The sequence below is a fragment of the Dermacentor albipictus genome, chromosome 9 (assembly GCF_038994185.2).
Source record: "Dermacentor albipictus isolate Rhodes 1998 colony chromosome 9, USDA_Dalb.pri_finalv2, whole genome shotgun sequence".
In the NCBI taxonomy this organism is placed as follows: domain Eukaryota; kingdom Metazoa; phylum Arthropoda; class Arachnida; order Ixodida; family Ixodidae; genus Dermacentor; species Dermacentor albipictus.
Genome location: NC_091829.1, coordinates 26,379,805 through 26,405,484, shown reverse-complemented (window position 1 = coordinate 26,405,484; position 25,680 = coordinate 26,379,805). Strand labels below are relative to the sequence as shown.

Sequence of the window (25,680 nt, the reverse complement as noted above, 5' to 3'; positions counted from 1 at the left end):
CGGGACAAAAGCGCCTCTAGTGAATGCGGTGTTGCCTTAAAAACTTGCTGTAAAAAGTTATACTGCAGTGTATATCGGTAATTATGAGCATGTAAATTACAGAAGTCGTGGTTAAACGAGTAGCGAAGTACGTTTCCGCTACATTCCTTTTGCGGTTGGCGCACACGCAGAGCCATCTTGCGGCAAACACAGAAGACCCCCTCCTCGCAATGTACGGCGCTGTCCCGACAGGTGGCGCGCCATTCGCCCGCTTCTCCCCTTCGTCTCGTCAAGAGCATGCCGAGCGAATGAGTGAGTGGTGCGAACGGGGTGCGATAACGCTATAGCGTTCCACTCTTGAAGGCGAAGCTTAAGCGTCCTCCAATTGTTTTTTTTGCGTGTATTTGCGGGCTTCTTTGTAGTAGTCGGTACTAGTAGGGGTCGCCACTAGTAGTAGTCGCCACTATAGTAGTAGTTGCCACTAGTAGTCGCCACTAGTAGTAGTTGCCACCTAGTAGTTGCCACTAGTTCTGCAGCGCATATTTCCGCCCTGTAAACAAACATGTTGGGTTAAAGATCACGTGTTCATTACTGAATGCAATGTCGATGACACTGAGCTTCGTAGCCGTTCTAAGTTATCAAAGTAATGTTGCGCTGATCGAAAGTTTTTCGCACAGGACAACTGCGGTAGTTGAGCAAGATTACTCGGCGTATATATTTTGACGTATCTTCCCTTTGTTTGATCAGTCTAAAAGAGCATGAACAATTTTAATAGTATGTACGTAAACTGTTTTTGTTATTGTATTCCTGTAAAAGTAAACTTTGCTTTAGACACGGCTGTTATTGGGTATCGTTCCCATCAAGGAACGACCGCCTGGAATCTATTCGCGGCCAACGTCATAGCCGCTCATTCCCGGCACGTGTAGATATTCATTTTCAAGAACTTTCTCTCTGTGGGGTACTGACACCTGTAACCACTTGTCAGTGGAATTTTCCCGGAAACGCTAAGGCTCTTGGGAACGGGGATCGGGAAAATGCCAGAACCGGTTCACACCGCTGTATTGGCGTTGCAGAAGTGCGCTTGTCGTGTCCCTCAATGGCTCAGTAAATGTGACAGTGCTGACGTCACGGAGACTGTCCTGCTTGTGGAGTAGGTCATAGAGAGTGTTCGTGACTCGCGGCTGCGTGATCCTATAGAAACCGCGCAGGGCTGCACGTTCGAAACGTTCGCTATAAAAATAAGTCATACGAGAATGGAACTGGACCGAAGATGTCTGTGCGTTCGTTCGCGTTGTTCTGGCGTGGCAATGTGTAGTACTTGAGCAGGCGTACCTGACATGGAACCAAAGGCGATGCATGTTAGAACCTAAAGTTCTAAGCTGTAGGCCACCGGGCCCGTTTTCTTGAGCAAGCAGGTGATACTGGTGTGTGGCGCCCTGACCTTTAACCGGTACCGAACTTAACTGGCTACATCTTTGCTCCTCCGTCAGTTCCAACGGTCCTTGAGCACTTTAAATTGATTTTTCGTGATTAAGGTACAAATTAGGACGATGTACTCGGATCCTTGCTTTAATATGGTTGGCTTAGCAGTTCGGTTTTCCTCGTGGTATACTCTGTCAGAATATAGGCCGCTTCTGACATAATCAAGATCATCATTGCCAAACGTAAGTTTAACAGAACACTGTTGGGTTCGCTCTTAAATACTGCGCATTCAGAACGTCATTCCGTGAAGAGCCCATCCATTAGCTCGAGCACGTATACATTTACAACGGAGCTACGAGCTTTTTACCCAAGCTGGCATATTCATTTATTGACACGATAGACGGAGATTTGAAACGGCAGATATGGCTCCGCGTACTCCTATTCGCATGAACAGGTGGTATAGTTATTCGTGTAGTTGTTCTTTTTTAGATTTAAATGGGGATAGTTTGTGCAGAAGAAACACCGGAACCGTTAATGGAAAAGCAAGTACGTTACGCCCTAATAGCCAAAACAACACAGCGACGTTATGAAGAAGCTCTCGTATCCACAATGCGAACGAAAATGACATCACCATCATAACATACGAAAGAACAGTACGGATAAGAAACACTCTTTTAACGAAACGCTTTCTACATCCGTTACAAGCGCACAATCATGCCGCTGTCACGAAGCGATTGCTTTTGTGTCATGAAAGCGTACTTTTGTATCTCTGCACCGTGCCGGACGCAGGCTCGGGTGAAACCACCGCCATTCAGAGCATTCGAATGTGCATGGTAATGACCGGGTGCCACGTATCAGTGAACACGAGATGTTGCCAGGCACTAGGTCCAGTAAAGTGGTGGGTAAAACCGTGACGACGTCAAAGTACGACAACCAGTTAAAGAAAGAAAACAAAACGAGAATGTACAACCGTGGCCAAAGGCCAGGAGAAACCTAGACTTAGAGAAAGACCCTCTCTCCGCTACAGCGGTGATAGCGAGATGGCAATTTTCGACTGCTACTGCGGGCGACCCTGCAAGGAAGTTTTCTCGTCCAAGTGTCCGGGTCATCGGCATTTTTCATGTTTGTTTCCTTTCTTTTTTTTTCTCCGCCGCCATTGCTCGCCGTACTTGAGCGGTGTATCCGTGAAGAAAGAGTGATATTGAAGAACCATTCCGAATGCGATTGCACTGCTCCCCGTAATGGTCAAGCCGCGATGAAACACTCAACTTCACAGAGCATGATCTTTCATGGCTTGCGGTGAGTGAGAACAGTCGGTGGTCAAAAGCATGGGTATTCGTTGGCGGTCCGGCTGTTCAGGTCTTCTTCCTTGCTTCCTGTACATTGTTTCAACACAGAGATATCCTACGCTATTCTTTTTCTTGTTCTGCATTGTTACGACATCCAACCGGTGCCAGCAGTGTTACGAACTTGTACCGCTGCACCACGATTACGGCTTTGTGGTCCCGTAGCGCTCGTCACCCGTTTCGTGACAGAGCGTTGGTAGCGAAGACTCCGAGCCTGGCGTCGATGAGAATAACAAAAGGGACTTTATACATTATATACAGGTTATCATACAGGACATGAACGGGTCGGCACTGGGGCCGAGTGCTCACAACAAACGCGACTGTTCTCGCACGACGACGTCCGGCGAAAACGCGTTACACATCTCACCCCAGTCGGGAGCGATACTCTCTCCCGGTGGGGTCGGCAGATCCTGTTTTCGAGCGGCGTGTCGCTGCTTTTATAATCCCCGAGGCCCATTGTCACTCAAACGGCCCAATACAAAGTCAGCACACGACGGTCGTCCGAAGGGTCCAACCAGCGACCGCGCTGGCCACCCGGTTCAAACCCTTACAAAAATGGTTGTTGAATTTCCATTGTTGATCTGTTGTACTATCATTGATTCCATAGAAACTCCACAAAATTACAACATTCATTGAGCCAGCACCATGATAGTTCAAGAAAATTTTTATTGACAACTACACAATAATTTTTTTATTGATGAAATATTGTTCAATTTCTATTGTGTAATGCCAACAACTGGACCGAGTTCAACAGGCGACATACAATTTACACGAAACAATAAACAAAAGTTTAGGTTCCTTAGTTTAGGCTACAACATGAAATGGTGTTATTAAGCTGGCCAGAGCTTCAACCAATCATTATTAAAAAATTTGTTGCACAGGCAGTTGTACGTTCAAGTGCAGAATAAAGGCCACTGCAAAATAATGCACTAATGCGTTATTAATGCAAAATAATGCTGTATTGAGCCGCTGCAGCGCCAAATGCACAATCTCCGGATAGGCTCAACTTATTTTAATCATTGTGGATATTGCAATGTGCGCTATAACTGGAAGACCTGAAAAAGATTGAGTGTAGGTGATTCAGTGTAAAGCTTGAACATTGTACTGCCAAGGAAAGAAGAGGTTCATCCCACTGGGCAATGTACAGGGTACTTTTTCTTTTTCGCTGCACCAAATTTTTAAACTTGCAAAATATAAATCACGGTAATGTTATGTTTACCATAGGACTGCACAGATTGGCGGCCTCTAGATACAGAGCAATTGCCGCACTTACGTACGTAATTAGCAAAGTTACGCTAATTAACTTTCTAATTATCAATAGGTGGCTACAGCAAAAGAGTACTTTGGTGCCCGTGCTCGACACTACCTATCCCAATGATCAAATTTTGAATAGTGGATTTCATGTGGGAGCTTCGCGAACAATTAGTTCCCCTTGGCAGGCTCCTTGAAATCGAAACTGGCTGGACAAAGAGCGCCTTTGTCGTCGGCGTAGCTTCATGTCTTCCTCAATGCATGCAGAAGCATCCAGAATACTGAGAGGTAACCGGTTCTTGAACTTTTGTTTCGAGCCTATCGGTACGTCGATGTACGGATCCTACTGGACCTTACCAAAATTTATACTACGTGGCATCACAAGCTACCACAACAATACAGAGCCTGCGGAAAGGCGACCTCGCGTAAATTTACACTATTACATTACGGCAAAATATGCAACAAAATTCAGTGTAAGCGCGCCCACACGCCGATTGGCAGAGGTCACGCGACCAACTACGTTGATGATGATGATGATCGGCACCAAAAACCTTTGAAACAGGGCGGAGACAAATAGTCCCTTAGTCTGCTTGATTTATTCAGGTTTTACATCTATATATAGCGACCGAGACGCGACTCATACAGACTCATGTTCGCATCAGCAAGCGCGACCTGCCCGTCGTCAGAAGAAAACATTTGTCGATTGATGCCGTTCACTTCTTCTCGCGCCATCGTTGCCGCGTAAGGTAACCTTCAGCGCATTGGTTAAGCAGCACAGCTTTGCCACTGCATTCGCGCGGCTGCAACAACGAGCACTTAGGGAATGAGCCAAACCAGTGGTGAATCGCCTCCATTTTCGACTACTCGCTTCGTGACAACTTGATGGATTTGTTGCCTTCGAGATCGAGACGATGTGTCGTCACGGAGGAAATCTCGGAGGCTATGCTTCAACATTGCCATCGATACTGAATCATTGTTTCAACGCAGATAATTGCGATTTGCGCAGCAACATAATTTATTTTATTACACTTTGTGTATAACTGACAGCTTTGCAAAAAAATTATAGGAGTTCTTCCCGAACGAAATATTTTTGAAAGTTTTTTACCAAACTTAGCGAAATGTACAAAAGTTAACAAGCAACATTGAAATTTGTTTCTTTTTTTTGCGTGTTTGGTTGTTTGGCATTTGTTTTCGTCGCCATTTCGCTTTTTTGCGTGGTCACCGTGTGCGCGTTGTGTGCGTCGTGAGCTGTAAGCATGCGTGTGCGTTGTGATCTGCTGTTGCGCGACAAGAGACATTTTTGCCAAGAGCGTTGGGAGACGAAAAGCTGAATGTGCCCGTCCGTCCACTGGCTGACGCGGAGGTATGCCACCGACTGGCCTGCGTGGAAGCGTGCATGAAGAATGGAGCGCCGGCTGACCCGACGGTAAGCACGTTTCTTGTCTGTATAACTGATCGGCAACGTTCTGACTGCTGTCGTAGAAGTCGCGGGGCGCTTTTTTTGTCTCTGGGTGTACGTCGGGCAGACTTGCGCCTGTGGCGCTCGTGCTGTGTGAGTCAACCACTCCGAGCTGTATGTCTGATTCACGCGTGGTGCACGGCGTCGGTGTTTCAAAACATTTCGTGCTGGGCCGGTCCCGGGTGCATGTGTAGCGTGTTGCATGCTCATTCGGTCCATCAAGCGCCAAGGTGGGGTCATGTCTGTTTAAGCTGTGTATTTAGCAGCCTGGCCTATTCGTCTGTGCTACACGGTAGCCAAGTTTATCGCGAACTGAAATGCACGAAACCACTTAAAACAAGGGCGCCTGTTCCTGTGTTGTCATGCTCGTCCCCACCCTTTGCGGTAGCTTAGTGTTGCACCACTGGCCTTGAGGCCGCAGGTGCAACTCCGGCTGCGGCAGCCGGATTTCGATGGGGCGAAATGCAAAAAACGCTCGTGCTTGGATATGGGTGCTTGTTAAAGATCGGGGTCGTGGTCAAATTTAATTCAGTTATACACTGCGGCGTACCTTGTAGTGAGATCGTGGCTTTGGATAGTAAAATCACAGAATTTGAATGTTTAACTTGCTTGACCCTGTTTTAAGTATTACCGTTGCAGCAGGACCCATGCACAGCCGTTTATATGAAAATCGAATTGGCGGACCGTCTTTTCCTTGTATTGTCATCAAATAATCATGCAGAAATGTCGTGGCCGATATCGTGTCATGTCTAATAAACGCGGATCGTCCTATAAAACAGGCTGGTTGATCGTTCGCGAATCGAATGCTGCCGTGTTGTAAAAAAGTAGAAAAAAAAATGCCTAAAGCGCATGTGATTGACGCCACCAGTTTCTCTCTCAGCCCTGGGTATCTTTTTCATGTTGCAAAATTATTTCTGTGAAATTATTTGTGTGCTCTGGATATCTTAAAGAACAAGATTTTACTCAAACCTGTAGTGTATTAAGACTTGTTAATCCGGCGTTACTATGAATATATGCCTTCTTGCTAAAAAGAAAGAAAAAAGGTTATGAAAGCATGCAAGCCTCTGAATACGAGAGAAAAGATGCAACCTTTAGACCAAATCTGGGTTATTTTTCCCTTCAGAGGACTGACCCAAATTCCTACTTTTATGTTCGCACAGAAAAGTGCCTTGTCATAAAGATGTAATATCAGGCACTTTCTTTTGAAATGTTTTTCTCTTAACCGCCCTGTGAAAAACTGTTGGTAAAAGAATTCGGTTCTTGCTATTTCAGTATACCTAAAACATATGCAGTGAACAATAAAAATATTCATCTAATTCATTCAGTCACATAAATAAAATACATTGCTAACACAGTAGCTGGTAGCAAGAAACACTTGGTTACATAAGCATCAAGCACTTATATACATTTTTTGTTATTGATGGCATTTCACTGTGTAGCTGATATGTAATACTGCATTTATAAAATACTTTAAATAGTGGCATCCACAGCATCTGGAGAAGAGTGCAGGGCACATTGTGTCTGATACTAGTGCAAACTTGCGTGACACATCAACAGCAGGCAACAATCTTACACCATCTGTTTAATGGTTTCTGTGAATATAAAAAAGGATCTTTAAGGCCCTTCCCTGCATGTTCGTATGTACTTTGCCACACCGAATAAACAGTGCTAACATAACAAGAACCAGTTGAACATGCCCTTCCACATCGAACGTTCCTGTGTACACGCCCTGTAATATTTATGGAAGTATAGGTGTCGAGGCCCTCTAGCCAGTTTATGTATGGAACTCCATGACTCGGGACAAAAAAAGCACACTGCAGCAGTGTATGGGTCTGGTAGTATTCAGTCCGTACTAGAATTTATGAGGAATATTGAATACTGAAGCATATTTAAAAAAACTTAGATGTATTGATCATACTGATTTGTTCCCTTTTGCTGCTTGAAAGAAATACCCATTAATTTTTTTAATAATTTTGTGGATAAACATGCCTATTCTTGAATTCAAAACTATCTGTGCAGCATGTGTGAAGACCTGCAACACTTTAATGGAAGGCTTCTCGGCTTCACTCGACTATCACGAAGTGTCATGCATCCGACTCATGTTAAATGCCAGGCTCGCCAAATCACGCTTCAGTGACTGATGCACAAAAACCGAAGGGTCGCAAAATTCATTATTAAGTGCGAGATATTTTGCTGCATAAGGAAGTAGCATTTGGTGCTTTATCGCTGAAATGGTTGAAGTACATATTACTTTTATTCAGCGGTTGTATTGCTTTCTCATTATGCAGAAGCTGGCAAGAGAGTGAAGAGGCTACGAAAAATCCTCAACATCGAGAGCAAGCCAGAAGAACCAGTAATTGCTTGCACACAGGTACGCTTATTGTGTGCTGCCAGTTGTTCTCCCTTCTTTCTTTTGCTTTCTTTTTTGGCAATATAGTGCATTTCAAATGATTCCGTGAACAAAGCAAGATTAAATCAGTGTTTCCCAACTTCTGGTCCCTGGAATCACTTGACATAGCGAAAGGGATCTGTATGGATCACTTAAAGATTTGCAGTTGATCTTGCGATGTGTGACTATGACTAAAATTGATATCTGGGCAGCATGGTGGCAGGTAGCAAGCCGTTGCAGGAAAGTTGCTAGTGCTGTATGCTATTTAGCAATAATTACCAAGGATCGTGTACGAGATCACGCTCACTGACGACACCTTGTGTATCTGTGGGCAACCAGCCGGCATCTACTAAGTCCACCTCTGAACAACTTATATTTGTTCGCACACGTGCACATGTGCTGGAGTCAGTGTCAGTAACTGCAAGCAACTGTCAAAGAAATGCCTCTGCAATGCAAACCATGCAACGGTGCTGCAAGACATTTGTTTTTCTTCTGCTGTCATTTATGGCTTGTCCTTTTGATGATAAATTGTTCACCTTTATGCTCTGTGTGATCAAAAGTGAGCTTTTAAAGTGTCGCTTAATTTTCTGTGTACAGGTTGACATTGGTGGCCGGACGCTGATTGATAAGAACATCCTCGATCAGCTGAGCCAGGCCTGTGACTGTACCAGTGGCCGTGGAAAATTCGTCAGGGCACTTTTGCACCACGTCTTTACTGATGGTGGGCTCCACAGCAAGCCGCTGCTTGGGGGAAGAGCTGCCTACGTGGCGAGACGGTTCAAGAGGAGGCGCTCAACACTGTATGCGTGGAGACCGATAGGTGTGTACGCTATTTTAATAGTCATGTAGTCTTAAATAATGAAATCAGAACATGCATATAAGTTGAAGAAAGGCTATTTGTACAAACTGTACTGTTAGCAACTGGATATAGTATAGTAAGTGTTCCTAATATTTGGTGTAGAAAAACAAATAGTTCCCTTCTTTCATTATTTACATTATGGCCACAAAGTTATGCACAAATTTTAGAGGCCTGATAAAAGAAATGATTGGTTGAGCTATAGATTGATCACAGCTGCTTAAAAGATACTGATGGGCTAGTTGGTGAGCCATGATATTGAAGCAGCACACTTACATCTGACACATACGCGTACACATAGAAAGGACATACACAGGCGCTGGACTGCACATTTTACAATATTGCTTAAAGACGACCCGTCTTTTGTAGTGCCACTTGAGAAGCACACGTGCTCTGATGGCAGTGAGGTGTGACAAGAGCGAGAGTAAAACACAAAAAAAAACACAAATAGAGGTGAGATTTTTGGATTCCCACCCTGAATAATCAAAGTCTAAATAGCGGCACGCTTTTTCAGAGAATGATACCAAGGTGCAACCGATAGACCTATCTTTCCATTTGTCAGTTTCTGTTGCTTTGTTTGTTATGTTCCCTGCGCAAAACTTCCGTATCTTTCAGGACAGGTTTGCAGCCCCAATCCTTGTAATGATAGGCTAAATGACTTGTATCTTTAGCCGTGCAGGGATAAATGTGCTCATTTAGCCTTGTATATTCAAGCACCTGCATATCTGCCCAGTGTGTGCCTTGTTACAGGACAGAAAGATCCTATAAACCACTCCGTCTGCACAAGTGACATAGGGCTTTCGATGGTTGATTGCACAGGGACTTGTTCTTTTTTTTTGTGCCATTCACCTTTTTGCACAGGATCGACAACTGCACAGGTGTGGTAAACACTACATCAACGCCTGCCCTTTGACCTATCTTTTGCAGATTGTGGGAAATTGTGTGTACATCAGGTATGACTGCGTTGTCTTGACAGTCCTTGTGACTGCAGTGGATCCGCTCACTTTTTTGTGTTTAGTAACCTGAAATGTATCAAGAGCTTCGATGGATACCTAGGGCTCCTGAGGCGGGTTACCTTGTTTGTGAAGCTGGTTTCACATTTGTGATGGCATGATTTTTGCAGTGCGTTAAGAAAGCAAGAGTGGACAATCGCCCTCTTCACAAGCTTTGAATGTGCCGATTGGTAGGGAAGGACAGATTTGTTGCTCCTTGGTTCATAATACCAACATACACACCAATGCAGTGTTTTATAAATGCCTCACGTCATTGTTACTAACACATAAGCTACCTATCAGCGGTTTTATTAGGTTTTTAGACCTTGGTGCATATGTATCCTCTGATCAAATCTGTTGGTCTTATGAGCCAAGGAGCAACAAAGCTGTCCTTCCCTACCACTCGGCCCATTCAAAGCTTGTGAAAAGGGTGACTGTCCACGCTTGCTTTCTTAACACACTGCAAAAAACATGCCATCACAAATGTGAAACAAGCTTAACAAACCAGGTAACCTGCCTCAGGAGCTCTGGGTATTCATCGAAGCTCTTGATCAGTTGCAGAATGCTTACATAAGAAGACAGAAAAGGCGAGCGGATCCACGCACAGTCACAGGGCATTACAAGCTGGTCATGCCTTATGTACTCACAATTTCCCAAATCTGCTAAAGATAGGTCACAGGGCTGGCATTGATGTGGTGTCTTGCGCACCTCTGTGATTGTCGAGCCTGTGCAAAAAGGGGAATGGCGCGAAAAAAGGAACAAGTGCCTGTGGAATCAACTACTGAAAGCCCTGTGTGAATTGTTCAGAGAGAGTGGTTTATAAGCTCCCTCTGTCCTGTAACAAGGTATACATTCGGCAGACGGGCAGGTCCTTGAGTGCGAGGCTAACTGAGCACAATTATCACTACATGGCTAAAGATTCAGATCACTGAGCGTTTCATTGCAAGGATTGTGGCTGCAAACCCATACTGAAAGATACGGAAGTTGTGCGCAGAGAACACAAACAGCAAACGGGAAATTCTTGAAGCAATAGAAATTGACAAATGGAAAGATAGGTGTATCAGTTGCCCCTCAGTATCATTCTCAAAAGAAGCATGCTGCTATCTTGGACTTTGGTTATTCATAGTGGAAATCCAAAAATTTCATCTTTATTTGTGTTTTTTGTGCATTTTATCCTGGCTCTTGTCGCACCTCACTGCCATCAGGGCATGTACGCTTCACAAGAGACACTATAAAAGATGGGTCTTTGAGCAATAAAGCAGTAGTTGCAGTCTGGCGCCTGTGTATGCCCTTTCTAAGTGTACATGTCAGATGTAAGTGTGCTGCTTCAAGATCATAGCTGGCCAGATAGCACACATGTATTCCTAGGTCGACTTCTGCACCAGCTATTTCTGATGGCACATTTTAATATATGCTCGGCGATTTGCTATGTGCTGGCTATCTTATACCTTTGTTTCTTTACTAAGAAAAACCTGCACTATTTTTCAAGACTTCTTGGGTTAACTTAGCGCTTATTGTTATTATAAAGTGTCAAATATATATGTTGTATGAAAGGTTCACTCTAGCAGGAACTTAGTGAATGCACAGAGAGGAAGAGCCCCATCACATTCGTGTGACAGTCACGTTGAGCATAAAGCTGATTTAGTTCATTTGCTGCATGTCTGACCACCACTGCTGTCATGTGTAAGCAGCAGGCTGCACCTACTTTAAAGATGAATGTTTTCTCTTAAATCAATTAAAGGGTGACAGGAAGTAGTAAATTTCATATGCAATGTTTTCACTTGCTATGTTCAAGCTTTGCATTGCCATAGTGACCATCAGATAATTTAAAGCATAATGCTGTTTGTAATAACACTTAATCAAGGATAAAACGAAAATATTACAGGATTTTTTGGGCAGATAATTCGAGCATGAAACTAGTTTAATCTGCATAGAAGCTCACTTGTATAACTTTTTGTCTAGCAGCTTGTACAAAGCTCTTGCCACATTTACCATGACTCCTTATACTGTTATTATAGCTCCTTATGCAGAACATCAGTAGTACATGGATTAAACATGAAAGCTTCTAGTAGATATTTATTTCTTAGTTTTGTGGTTTAAATAATCACTATTGCCTGCTAATTTAATTTGCTAAAGCTGCACATTGTTTCATTTACTTATATGTTTTCAGGATACACCTGCTCAGTTTCCGGGAGCCAGTGTTCCGTACATCAAGAAGAGCCTATCCTTGCTTCTTTCGTGATAAATAAAATGAAGTAAGACCATGGCTTTTCATATGCCTTCTTATTTGTTACTGCTGGCTGCACCTCATATTCAGCCTCAGTAAGCATTATCTTACATGAAGTCATTGCATTGAGGACTGAATGCAATGACAACATTATGAAGATGCTGCGCAATACAATTGCAACCCAGTGGAAAAATAGTACAATCAAAATCCAATGAAGATCCCATGAAAAAACAACACAATAAAAATACCATGGAGACCCCATAGAAATACACCACCATAATACTCCAATGGAAATACAATGGATTCACGGTGGCCACTTTTCCATAATCTCTCAACAAATCCTCCATCAAATGCCAATGGAATTTCCACAATTTTTCTGTTGATGGTACAATAAGATATCGATGGAAAATCAATGGATTCCCAACAACATTTTTTGTAAGGGAAGTTCGCGCGCGCGGTGACCTCCAGGCAAGGGAGGTGCGGCGCCGGGCCGTCGGGCACACGCGGACACGTCAAAACACGCTGCTCCGCCGAGGCTTCTCCCGCACGAAGGCGCAGCATCTTGACTTGTGAAGGGAGAATTATGGCGCTCGCAGGATAGATTCTGCATCTTGCAGATTCGGGATCCGGGCTTGTGGTAATGGCACAACAGCATCCCCGCCCTCAGATAAGGCGCCGGGAAGACGAGCTGCCTCCACGTGGCTCGGATGCCAGGCGCGCACGTTCGTCAGGCTCGTCCAAGTTCACGTCCAGTGTCGGGACGCCAGGTAACCTCACGTGCCCAGGTCCGACTCGCCAGGACAGGAGCTCTGCTCACCACGTCGTCGCCAAGGCACCTTGACCAGCTCCGCTCGGGTCGTTCCTAAGACCTTGCTTCTCGCCACTGGTCCCGCTTGGTCGTTCTGCAGCTTGCAAAACCGACCGGCAAAAGGCAACACCCAACACGAACAAGTGCCCTCTGTCTCCCGTCAAACACCAGACAAGGCCATAATTCAAATCAACCTAACTAAATTGTTTTCCCCCTTTTTTTTTCTCCCGCTGCAACAAGAGGCAGGTGTACGATCTAGCACACAAGGCTTAAACAATCAGTTTTCAAATCATCAACACAACAAAATAGAAACAATTATTAATCAGCAATAATAATGACAACTAGAATGGTCCCCTTGAAATCGCTTTGGACCGAAAACATACTACTGAGGAAGCAAATGAGGCCATTCATTTTTCCCGGCGATATTTTCGCGGAATCCGAAGCTGCTTATATTTGCGACCCTGCTTATCCGTGTAGCGGCGGTACAATAAGCCAGATTCCTTGCCAAATGAAACCCTCTTTTTTTTCACTCCCCGTTTGACGCTCTTCCTCAGATCGGCTAGTGAACAATCTTCCTGTTGTTCGCGAATCCGAGTTTCCCTTTCAACTGCAGCCTGCTCCTGCCGGCTGGCGGAAACCGGAGCGAGTGTGGAGCCCGCGTCGCCTAATTGCGGCGTCGCGTCTATATCGCGGCTAGCACTGCACGCGTCACTCCCACTCACTTCCAGGACCCGCTCGTCTAGGCCAGCGTCCGAGCTCTGCCTCTCCCGTGACTGCTCGCCACTCAAGTTACCGTGATCGGTCCGTGTGCCGCACCGCTGTTCGCTCACCGACGCTAAGTCAAGTTCCCTCGACAGCGGGCGCGCTTTGGATCGCGTGGGGGCCACTTACGCCACGTCGGCAAAGAATGATTTGCCGTGATCCCTCAGCAGCTGCTCCGAGCTATTTGAGAAGAGGTAGGAAAATTGCTCCGGGAGGGCGGCTGACACAGCGGCTTCGGTGTTAAGTTTCCCAAATTCTCCTTCAATGATAACCGTTGCGATCGGTAAACAGACACTCTCCTTCTCGGCCACTTGCCGTATCCTAACGCACTCTCCCGTAAAATCACTCGAGGAGACGAAAGACGGGTGAACAACGTCCATAGTTGCTGCAGAGTCCCGAAGTGCACGGCACTTCTTACCGTTTACCTTAATTTCCTGCACATAGGGCTCCAATAGACGTATGTTTCTGTGAGTTTCCTGTATCGTTGCAAAAGCAATTCTCTCTGGGCAGCTTGCAGCGATGTGCCCTTGCTTTTTGCAATTGTAGCAGGTTAACGGTTTCCGTTTTTCAAAAGAACGCGTCATTTCGTTTCGCTGTTTCGGACCATCGTCATCATTCTGAGATGCCTTCTGTCCATCCCTTACAGTTTCTTTGGGAAGGGACTCGTCTTCCCGAAACTCGCGACGCGTGATTTCCTTCCGTTCGTCGGGCTTCCCGTAAAACCCATCTCTTCTATCTGCTTTTTCTACGCGCACTGCCTTGCTGTGCAAGCTGCGGCGGGTGTAATACTCTTCCGCTAACTCTGCTGCCTTGTTTAGCTTAACCTCCTTTAGCCTATCTTGCAGCCAGAGCCGGACATCCTCATCAATGCAACGGTAGAACTGCTCCAACGCGATGCATTCGACAATTTTGTCGCGGTCGTCGTAAACCTCTTCGCCCTTCAGCCATTCCACCAAGTCGGCTTTTAGACGAAACGCGAAGTCAACATTCGACTCCTTACCCTTTTTTGCATACCGGAACCTCTGCCGGAAAGCTTCGGGCGACAATTTGTACTTCCGCAGTAGCGCTTCCTTCACATCACTGTAGCTCTCAAACGCCTCTTTCGATAAGTAAGTGATTACGTCTGATGCCTCCCCAGGAAGCAAGGCTAACAGATTCTGTGCCCAAAGGGATCGCTCAATGCTATTCCGTTCACACACGTGCTCAAATTTCACGAGGTATTTGGCCATATCCTCTCCGACGACAAAGGGTGGAAGTTGATCGCGTATTCTTGGAACATTAGAAGTGAGACTAGGCGCTGGCGAGCTATTTCGGGTCTCCAACTCTTTCATTTTAAGCTCGTGCTCACGAATCTCTCTCCTTTCCTCCTTTTCCTCCTCGCGACGTTGCTGTTCTCTCCTTTCCTCCTTTTCCTCTTCGCGACGTTCCTGTTCTCTCCTTTCCTCCTTTTCACGTCGTTCATTTTCCTTCCTTTCCTGCTCGCAACGTTCCTTCTCCTCCCTTTCCCGACGTTCATTGATATCCGCCCAGGCCTCAGCGGCTTCCTCAGCCGTTACGTCCCCGGTCCTCATGACCTCAAGGATCGCATTCTTTCTTTTGGTTGAGCCCAACTCAATGCCCAACTCCTCACAAATTTCGAGAAGTTCCTTCACCTTGTACTTCTCCATCGTTCACACTGTCCTCCTGCTGTTTACCCTTTTTGAATATACCTGCCGTACGCTACTATAACACTACTAGTAAGACATATGCAAGTATATCACACACTGCCCTGTTTACCCCCTCAGCATCCCCTGGTTTTCAAAACACTCTTACTAGGCTTGAAACACACAAGGTTATCCCAATGCAACACCAAGTCAATCCCTGAGCTACTATAACCTGTGTCAGAGAAAGTCTGGTGTTTGAGGTAAACTTCAGGCACTCACCGCGCCGAGGTAGCTGATGCCGGTCAATCCCGTAGCTGCCATCCAGTGTTACGACATCCAACCGGTGCCAGCAGTGTTACGAACTTGTACCGCTGCACCACGATTACGGCTTTGTGGTCCCGTAGCGCTCGTCACCCGTTTCGTGACAGAGCGTTGGTAGCGAAGACTCCGAGCCTGGCGTCGATGAGAATAACAAAAGGGACTTTATACATTATATACAGGTTATCATACAGGACATGAACGGGTCGGCACTGGGGCCGAGTGCTCACAACAAACGCGACTGTTCTCGCACGACGACGTCCGGCGAAAACGCGTTACACATCTCACCCCAGTCGGGAGCGATACTCTCTCCCGGTGGGGTCAGCAGATCCTGTTTTCGAGCGGCGTGTCGCTGCTTTTATAATCCCCGAGGCCCATTGTCACTCAAACGGCCCAATACAAAGTCAGCACACGACGGTCGTCCGAAGGGTCCAACCAGCGACCGCGCTGGCCACCCGGTTCAAAGTTCGCGCGCGCGGTGACCTCCAGGCAAGGGAGGTGCGGCGCCGGGCCGTCGGGCACACGCGGACACGTCAAAACACGCTGCTCCGCCGAGGCTTCTCCCGCACGAAGGCGCAGCATCTTGACTTGTGAAGGGAGAATTATGGCGCTCGCAGGATAGATTCTGCATCTTGCAGATTCGGGATCCGGGCTTGTGGTAATGGCACAACAGCATGCACAGCATGCTGCTGTGCATGCAATCATGCAAAATCATGTTGCTGCTGCACAGCGGCAGCAACAACCGCCACAACAACGAAAGAAGCAATGAACTATTAAAGCAGGCTCCCAGTTTTGATTTTTCACAGCTTGCAGTTACTGCAACCCTCAGGAAACGCACCGTAAAACAATGAATGGCGCTAGTTTTCATATTTCATACTCATGGCTCATTTTTAATCCCCGAACTGTGTCTCTGTCTCGGTCATACGTGCTGTGCTTTTAAAGGAGTGCCTTCTCAAAATTAAGGCCTCTATCGTGAGGCGAATTCTTTTATTGAAAGTTCATCTGGCACCTTTTAGGACCAGATCGAGTCTTATTCAAAATATCTCAAAACGACGCATGCTTGGATTCTACTGTGCATGCGCAGTATCTTAAACATTTAGAGCACTCCTGCGAGACCCTGCGGACATTGTCCGACAACTTGATATCAACGCGATATGAGACATTTCCAGTGGATTATGGAAAAAAGAAACACCGTAAATGAAGAGAGAGACGACAGGACAAGAAAGACGCTGGTGTTCGGCTCAACTCCTCCTTCCTATCCTCTCGTTTCGCGTTCTTTTCTTTTTTATGCGAAGCATATTACGAGGGCTCAACCCAGCTCCTCAGGCGCGGCGGTGACCATGAAATCACGTGACACCGTGACGTCACGACAGAGGAGAAGTGGCTTTGGCTCAACTCTTGCAAGACGGGCTGGGTGGGAATCGAACCAGGGTCTCCGGAGTGTGAGACGGAGACGCTACCACTGAGCCACGAGTACAACGCTTCAAAGCGGTACAAAAGCGCCTCTAGTGAATGCGGTGTTGCCTTAGAAACGCGCTGTTTCTAAGGCGTGCGTCTCTTGCTCAGGCGCACATTTCGTTGCCGCGCCGAACGCTGCTTTGCTCGACGCTCACCGCGTCCAATGCGGGGCGCGTAGTCGCTGCCCTGTAGCCCATTGTCTTACACCCCTTGGCGGGTCGACGGGAACGCTGTCGCGTTCCACTCTTGAAGGCGAAGAAGTAATGCATGAGTTGTTTCTTCGTCTAGCCGAACCAAATATAGCGAAGCAACAGCAGTTCACCAGGCTAAACAGTGGTTCAACAACTAAAATAAAGGCTAGTATGCTTCGCATCCTGGGCTTAACCTTACCTAAGCCACAGCCATTTTTTTTTCTCTCTTTGTTCATCTACGGCGTCGCCTTTTGCCCCATATTGCTGTGAAATGTCTCGGATGCCCAAGCTCTAACTAGCCCAGCTTTGTGCATTATAAGCGATCTCTCCGTGTTTTCTCTCCATCTTCCGCCACCTCCCGGAGCACCCCGCCAGAAACTATATAGTAAGAAGCGAGGTACCGCGAGAGCGCTGCAGGCTCTCTTCTCTGGTGGGCCACACACCGAACGTTTCTCGCGCCAGGCGGCACTTAATTTCCCTGCCCCTCTTGTGTGCTCGCTAAATCATGATCGTGCGCGCGCGCGAGCCGTTGGTTGTATATATATATATATATATATATATATATATATATATATAGATGCCCGCCTCCGCCGAGGCTCGAGCCGCGCGTTCTTCTTCTTTGCTGCCCAACTTTCTCGCGGGCCCAGACCATCCGTTACCGACCTCGTGCTCCCGCATGGGACAAGCGATGAGCGCTGAATTATAGCCCGACTCTCCCTCTTTTGACCCATGAATAAGGAGCGTCTACACCGCGGCTGTGATATTGCGGGGCCGCACTTTAATGCTGCTTCAGCAGATGGGCCCTCGTGATCTATCAAAGCGATTTGTTTTTGGTCTTTGTGAGTTTACGTGATGCATGCCACCTCGTTGAGTTACGTTGGCGGGTTACAGGCCTTACTGCTTGGCTGTGCACTTCGTTCGGTTTACCCACTTTCTCGAATATCGCCGACGACTCGCGAGCGAAATGCGTTAGACTCGCCGAGACACGGCTTAGTTAGAGAAGCGTGCTGGCAAGTTGAAAGGCAGAGAGTCATGCTAACTTTTGGGAGAGCAATGCATGGTGGTTACGAGCACTTTGCGTGTTTTGGCAAGTTGATTTTACCCTTTACTGGCGGTAAATTACATAGCACGCCCATAGCAATAACTCACAGTAAAGCATCATGCAGTCATGGGCGGTGCCATATTTTCCAACGCTACGCGCCTTTGGTTCAGATCGCCATGTGACACGGTTGTGCGGAGGACCTTGATGACGTGATGGCGTGATGCATACGCAAGGATTTTACCTTCGCTTGCGCATCCTATTCAAGATTCTTTATTAAAGTAAATTGTGTGTTCTACAGGAGTCTGTCTTTTTTGTAAGGCCCATAGTAATTACATTGCCACCAATTTTCACGCTGATTGCCTCCTCGTTGACGTGTGTACCAACTGCCATGCCTTAAACTCGCGTCATCTCTGCGTGCAAACTTCATCATGGAAATGCTGCACAACTTTCGCCAAGCGAGGCCGACTTCCCATAGAGTGTATCTTCGAAGCAGTAAAGAGGATTGTGGAATGCAAACCCCCTTGAGGCTCACCGGCAGACACGTCAAAGCAAGAGGCTGACAGATTCGCCTTTCACTGGAGAGTCGCTAAGGGCCAACTGACCGCAGAGCAAACATCACGACTTGCAAACACTCATATACGAGGGCATAGGTGCGGTGTAGTCCTCGCACCGAACTGTGCCACAAAACGAGAAAACAGTGACTTCGGTACCTTTTGAAGACTCGATAGAACTTTTGAGCAGAGGCTTTGAGCGTGTACAGGGGCAGTGTCAGTTCAACCAGTAGAAGAGATTGAAGAAACCGAGAGGAGAAACCGGAGAGCGCCAACGCTAACCTGTTTACTTTCGGAGACGCCTTCGATGCCCTCCGGGTGATCACGCCGCTTTGGTTTCTGTCGTTCTTGTTAGATTCTATTTTCGCCACAATTTCGCTGTATGCTTTCTCTTTATTTTTTCCCGCTCTTCTGACTGCTTTTTTGCATTGAAGACGATTCTAACGCGGCAGCGTTAAGGAGCCCGTGTCGCAGAAAAGCCGCCGCTCCGCGTCGACGTGCAGTGTCTGGTGTCGGACGTCGTTTCGGCAAAATGATTTTCGAACCACACATACCCAGGCCGCTCATGGGATGCAAGGACTTCACTGAACTAATTGAATTTCTGAAACTAAAATGCGTGGAAAAAATCGTAAACTACGACTTACACACAACCTTCAGACACGACTCAGGGTGTAATTTGAATATACGAGACAACATAATTTTCTTATGCGAAAAGTCAACCCTTTTTCCAGCGATTCTACAATCTACAGTGTACAATAGCTCGTGAATATGTCAGAGTCCGCGGAGCGGCGATCCCGCTTCCTTGAAACACTTCCAGATGGCGCTCGCCTCCGCCGCAGAAAATTTGGGCGTGGTAGTTCATAGCGTTTTTTTGTCTTTTTTCATTGTTTAACCTAGGTAGAATATTAGGCAGTATAGTAGCAAGAGCTTGGTGGCGCAACCCACCACCCCGTTCCAAAGGGGACGCTCATAACATCCATCCATCCCTCCATCCATCCATCCATCCATCCATCGCGGCCCACGCAAGAGGCCGCGTTTCGACCAGAAAGCCCGCCTTCGTGAATAGCGTTCGCCGCGAGCGCTTCCCGGTAAACATTGCGGCTGCATACGCTGCAGTTGCCGGGAAGCGTGAGAAGCAGTCGGGGATATCTGAATACTATCGCGTTCCAACTCTTAAAGGCGAAGCTTAAGCGCCTTCCAAATTTGTTTGTTTATTTTTCTCTTCTTCGTTTCTTTTGATTAAGGAGTCAGCATTAGAAGTGTCAAAGTGAAAAAAAAGTGTACGTGTGTGTGAAGCGTCAGAAGCTGGTCAAGCGGTAAAGGTATAGAGGGGATGGGGGAGGCGTACACAAACGTGCTAAAAATAAATTGAGTATCTCCAGGTGACGGGAAGCGATGTTACCTCGGTTCTGTCCAGCTACTCGCCATTCGCACATTTTAAATCTTGGTGCATGATGGTTGGTACACCCTGTACATATGTATGCAACTGACAGTGGTCACCACCACCACATCTACTCTGGACCACCGTCACTTCGCTCCGCGATGAGGGAGGACGTGTGTCGAATGAGCTGATGAACAACACTTTGCAATCGAGTCGACGGTGTTTCAAATCGTTCATCCGGGACCTCAGAAAGGTGCGACGCAAGGCTAACGCGTTTAACGATAAATGCGTGTCCCAAAACAAGGACCTGGTTATGAACCACGTTGTAGCGAGGGACCTCACAACAGCTAGCTTTTACCACCCGGGGTTCAAATTTAACGTGCACCTAACGCGCGGTACACGATTGCACCCAGACGAAGGGGGCAATCAGCGAGCCTGGGGATTAAATTTCGCGTAATGATCTGACGGCTAGTGTAACGTAGCCATTGTTATTGCCGGCAGCAGCAGCAGCATCGCAGGGAGGCTTAACGATCCCGCCCGAAAACATTAGCATCTGGGCACTGCCAGAAACCGCGCTCGCCGTGTTACGAGATCCGTTCCTGCCCGTTCGATGCACGACCGGCACGACCCCCGCCGAATCGAGCCAGGAAGTCGCCTGCGGTCGGCACGTTATGCAATGAAGCCAATAGCTTCGAGGCCGGCCGATCAAATCGGGCGTGTAGAACAACTGCAAGACACTTTGGAGAGCGCCGAACGTGTCTAGACCGAGCACGAGGGGGTGAGAGAAGGCAAGAAATAAAAAACGACGTCGGCGGCCAGACGCGGAGTAATCGGCCATAGCTAGGAGGGCGTCGCCGGGGGCAGAAGCCTGACCCCGACGCCCGCCAGCGGAAAGGGTTATGGCCGGCGCTCTACGGACGTACAGACACGCGTCGCGGTTGAGCAAAAAAGGCCCGAGGAGAGCACGGTTCGGGGGGCCACGCGAAGAGCACGCGTGCGACCTTGCCGCGGCCGGGAGAACCAGTTTTTCGTCGAGCCTGCGGTACACCTGGCTACATGCTCTTCGCTGATGACGCTGAGAAGACGGCGGCGTGATGCTGACAAGCCTGGTGAACTAGCGCCCCGATGCCCGAAATATACTACGCGAGTATCGCGTCTTCTGACCCTTAATGGGCAACCCTGAGGGTTGTTCTTCGTTGTTTTTGTTTTCTTCAATTAGGGTGTAGTCGGATGCTCGGCAGGTTGTCGTGTTTTCCCTGTATCACTCAGAATGACGGAGCGGACGGGACGGCCCAGTGCGCCTTCGTGAGCCGTTGCGTCGTGCTCTTGTCACTGGGAGATTGCCGGCGTTAGGGCGGTGAGGTTGAGAACTAAACGCTTGGGGCTCGATACCGCCCGAGGGGCCACCAGTCTCATGGCTACCCCGTAATTGTTTTCCGAGGTGACGCATCGGTGATGATCGTGGGGATCAGAGAGAGATAGAGAGAGAGAGAGAGAGAGAGAGAGAGAGAGAGAGAGAGAGAGGCAAAGGAGAGACAGGGAGGTTAACCAGAGATTATCTCCGGTTGGCTACCCTGTACTGGGGGAGAAGAAAGGGGATGTAATAGGTGAGAAAGAAAGAAGGATAAAAAAGAAAGAAAAAAAAACCTAAGCACACACACGCGCACGTACACACGAACTATTTCTGTGGGCACTGTCACGCAGCCCGCAAAGGCATTCCTAGTCTTACGCAGTGTAACCGTACAGTCCTACGCCACACAGTGTACTGTCACAATTTCAGAAAGTCCGGTGTCTTTCAAGTATCGCAGCAGCGCCTTCATAGCGGATCGCGCTGATGTTCGCGTAGGCCAGGTTCCAAGGATCTTGTTTTCTGTCATTGGGCGTTTGTCCAGTTTGTCTGAGGTGGCTGAGAGGACAGTTCTTTGTGGGTTAAAACGAGAGCACTGACAAAGAAGACGCTCGATCGTTTCCTTGCGCCCGCAGAAGTCACACAGTGGGCTGTTGGACATTCCGATAAGGAAAGAGTAGGCATTTGGAAATGCTATTCCAAGCCATAGACGGACAATAAGGGTGCAGTCACGTCGTGGAAGCTCGGGCGGAATATGAAGCTGTAAATTAGGGTCCAGGGTATGGAGGCGTGCACTTGTGAAATCGTATGAATTCCATTGGGCTAATTTCAGGTCACGCGCAAGTGCGGAAAGGTTTTTCGCTGCGTCGACTATCGAAAGAGGAATGGCAACGCAGTTGACGCCGTCATGGGCTGATCGGGCAGCTGCGTCTGCTCGATCATTGCCATGTATGCCACAGTGACTAGGCAACCGCTGATCTATTATATCGTGTTTTTCGTCAACTAGCCGGGGATCAAGCAGCCAATGAAACACTGCGTCCTAGTGACTCGCTCTTTTTCTTCTTAGTCACATTAATGTGCAGAAACGAGACAACGAAACGACAGAAACAATAGAACAAATGAGATATTACATTTAATAGAAAGGTAGAAAAAGAAGGTAAGGAAAAGAAATAATGAAAGTGAGCCAATAGGTAACTTTCCGTGGGTGGTAACCGAACCCACATCTTTCGTCGAACGCGTGCGTCGGTTTACCAGTCAAGCTGTCACGGCGGCCATCTTCCCGTTCACTTTCATGGCTATTTGTGTATGCGAACAAGATGCGGCCCTAGGAGTGTTAGGCAGCGCCTTGCATGGTCGTGGCTGCGGATGCGGAAAATCCTTTCAACTACCAGCATCACCGAGTAGGCTCAAGAACTTCAGGTGCTGGAGCTTCGCTTTTACTACACGCGCGAATGCGAGGGAGACGCAGAATCTAGAGTGGCAGGAAAAATTCTAAAACGTCGTGGTACGCAGGGCACGAATGTATGCGAAGGAAATGACTGGGGACAAACAAACCAAGAGGAGCCAGCGGTGGAACGGAAAACAACATGGGTCAGTAAAGGTCTATGTCTCTGCAGTGTGAGCGGCTGCATCGGCCTCCACTGGCATGCCGGAGGAGACACAGCGAGGGGTGTAACGAACCTTGACGACGTTCCTTAAAATCAGGCGTACGAAAGGGAAGAACACACGCTTTAAAAAAAAATGAAAAAGAAAGAAAGGAATAAATAGAAAGCTTAGGTGGAGAATAAATGTTCTTCCTTACATTCTGTGTTCCCGGGATTGCAATGTGTCAGCGATGGCGATGAATTCGAGGGGCGGAAGGAAGTAAATATTAAAGTAGAGGAAAGGCAGAGATGTTGACAGAAGTAAAATGAACAATATACTAACCAAAAGCGACGCATGCTTGTGTGTATACCCTTTGCAAGCTACTGCTCCTTTTTCCGACATAGCGTAAAGTAGAGGTAAGCAGGTAAGAGGCTCTGAAATAATACAAGGCTATATGAGCAAACAACGAGGAATGCGAGGGAATTCAGTCAATAAGTTTCTTATACAGGCCGTTGGTAAATAGCATTGTAGTTGCGGCTGGGGTAACTGAGCTCTTGATGACTTGCGTAACAAATATGAAAAAGAAAAAAAGTTATGCAAAATAGGTGCCCTTTTGCGAATAATGTAGGTACTCCTAATACAAATTGGAAAGGAAGAAAGCGCTTCGTTACACTGGGTCAATAAACCTATGCTACCCGAACCTATGCGCTTGAGATTTGATGTTTTACCAGCCAGTCTTTCTTTTTCTTTCTTTCTTTCTTTCTTTCTTTCTTTCTTTCTTTAGTTCTTTCTTTCTTTGACCATAGGGAAGGGCCCTATTGTATGGGAACGAAACAGCTATGCCCGCCTCAACGCATACGTATATATATGTTTATATATTTGATAGCCGTGGCAGCCGTATGTTGAAGGGGGCGAAATGGAAAAAAACGCTTATTCTCTTAGATATAGGTGCACGTTAAAGAACTCCTCTACGTGGTCAAAATTAACCCGAATTCCTCTTCTACGGAGGACCTTACATAGGAATCCTTGTTCGGGCTCAGAATTTAATTTCATTTTTAATTATTTTCCCCCCTCGCAAATGAAGGGTGACTAATCACGCCCACGCCGTTCGACAACGTTCCCGATGTTGTAGCACAACAAAGTGTCTCTGACAGGAAGCATTGCAAGGAGCTTTGCGTCTGCCATAACTTACGCAGTCCAAAAACGATCTCGGATTTCCTATACTTTCCTAAGTTTCCTTTAGTCCCCCTGTTTTTTTACTAATTCTTATTTACTAAACCATTTGATGTTCAGCGTCTTTCCCGTTTATTTGACGCTGCTTCCGTTCTTTAGCCGACTAAGCAAGTTTTCTGCTATAAGCATTTCAACGTCTTGTGTATTCTTATTTGTCCAGATTCTTGGAAATACCCTATTTTGCAAGGAGGAGGAGGAGAAGAGAAAAGCAGAAGGAACAAATATGGTGAGTACAGTTCTAACGCATGATTCCACTTTTGCTAAATTTCTTTTGTCGGCAAGGTCTGGACATCACACTGGCGCCACGAAGTGCAGCTTACGCAATTTGTAATATTACAGCTGCCTAATTGATTTGACTGTAAATATTTCTGCTCAGTTTTCTCCCATTCCAATCGTTGAATGGAAATGCGATACGACTTGTGGACTGCACTGACTTCTGTATTTATAGCCTTCTGTATGCTTTTCTTCGAATGCGATATACGTGCCTTGTATTCCAATATCCGCGACTAATTATTTTGAAATATATTGAATCCGTATGGAGTTTATCATTGTTTCTACTCGCTGTTCGCATAGCTCGGGGGTGAGGGGGTGGGGGCAGAATCTCTTTCCTGTCAAATAAAAAGATTTCGATTCTTTTGAAATAATTTGACATTGAATTGAGGCGTCTGTCCAGCTGCGATGCTGAATGATTGTATATAACGTGTCGCCGGTCTTTCACATCACCCCACATTTCTCGCTTATCGCGTACTCCCGGCAAGTCCAGTCTTTTAGAGCGCCTGTAAACCACTGTCCCACGTGACCGCACAAAACTGCTGGCCTTCATTTCTGTCTAGCCAGTTAATATCGTCACTGTCGTCATAATGCAGCTATCGGTTTTACGCACACGGTTTGGGAACGAGATCTGCGTTCCCACCTGCAAACGTTAACCTAACGCGGTGCGCCTGCCTTATTGCGTTCTGCGTACACCGTGCTCACTCCACGCTGTCGTCTGAATAGGAGCGGCCCGCTTGCTTCAACACCGTGACGCGAGATAAGCATGGCAAAGTTTAGCTTTTTTTTTGTAATGTCATATCTTTTGCGCGGCACGTATTGTCCATGCCTGGGAAAATCAGAAAGCGATGCCGGCTCTCGGCAAGCTGCTTTTCTCCTGAGTAAACGAAAAAAAAAAAAAAACAAACGCATCCGTGCTTGTCGGTGCCCAACTCAGAAAGAGGGCAACGAAACGAAAATGTATGCACTGATGTGTGTGTTCGCTGCGCATTTCTTCGCCCAATATACCAGAGCGTCCACGTGCCTTGCAAAGCGCGCGGCAGGCACCGAGAACGAGCAGGCACCGAGAACAAAGTGCTCGGATCAGAAAAAAAACGAAAAACAAAGAAACAAGTGAGGAATGACGACAGAACCAAAGGAGAAAAAGCTTATAGATGCAGGACGACAGAG

At 47.0% G+C, this 25,680-nt stretch overlaps 1 protein-coding gene and 1 long non-coding RNA gene across 4 annotated transcripts in view; both read left to right on the top strand.

Annotated features, from left to right (window-relative positions):
* Window positions 1-25,680, top strand: part of LOC135901907 (uncharacterized) — a 368,968-nt gene that overhangs the window by 256,554 nt on the left and 86,734 nt on the right. For all 3 annotated transcript variants that reach the window (XM_065431728.2, XM_065431725.2, XM_070525171.1), the window contains exon 14: window positions 24,401-24,466. In XM_065431728.2, coding sequence (XP_065287800.1) covers window positions 24,401-24,466 — 66 coding nt within the window. The remainder of the gene's footprint in view (window positions 1-24,400; window positions 24,467-25,680) is intronic.
* On the top strand, window positions 5,184-11,962 carry LOC135901903 (uncharacterized). Its single transcript, XR_010564302.2, has 4 exons — window positions 5,184-5,424; window positions 7,746-7,828; window positions 8,444-8,666; window positions 11,865-11,962. It is a non-coding gene; the product is annotated as an uncharacterized lncRNA (long non-coding RNA).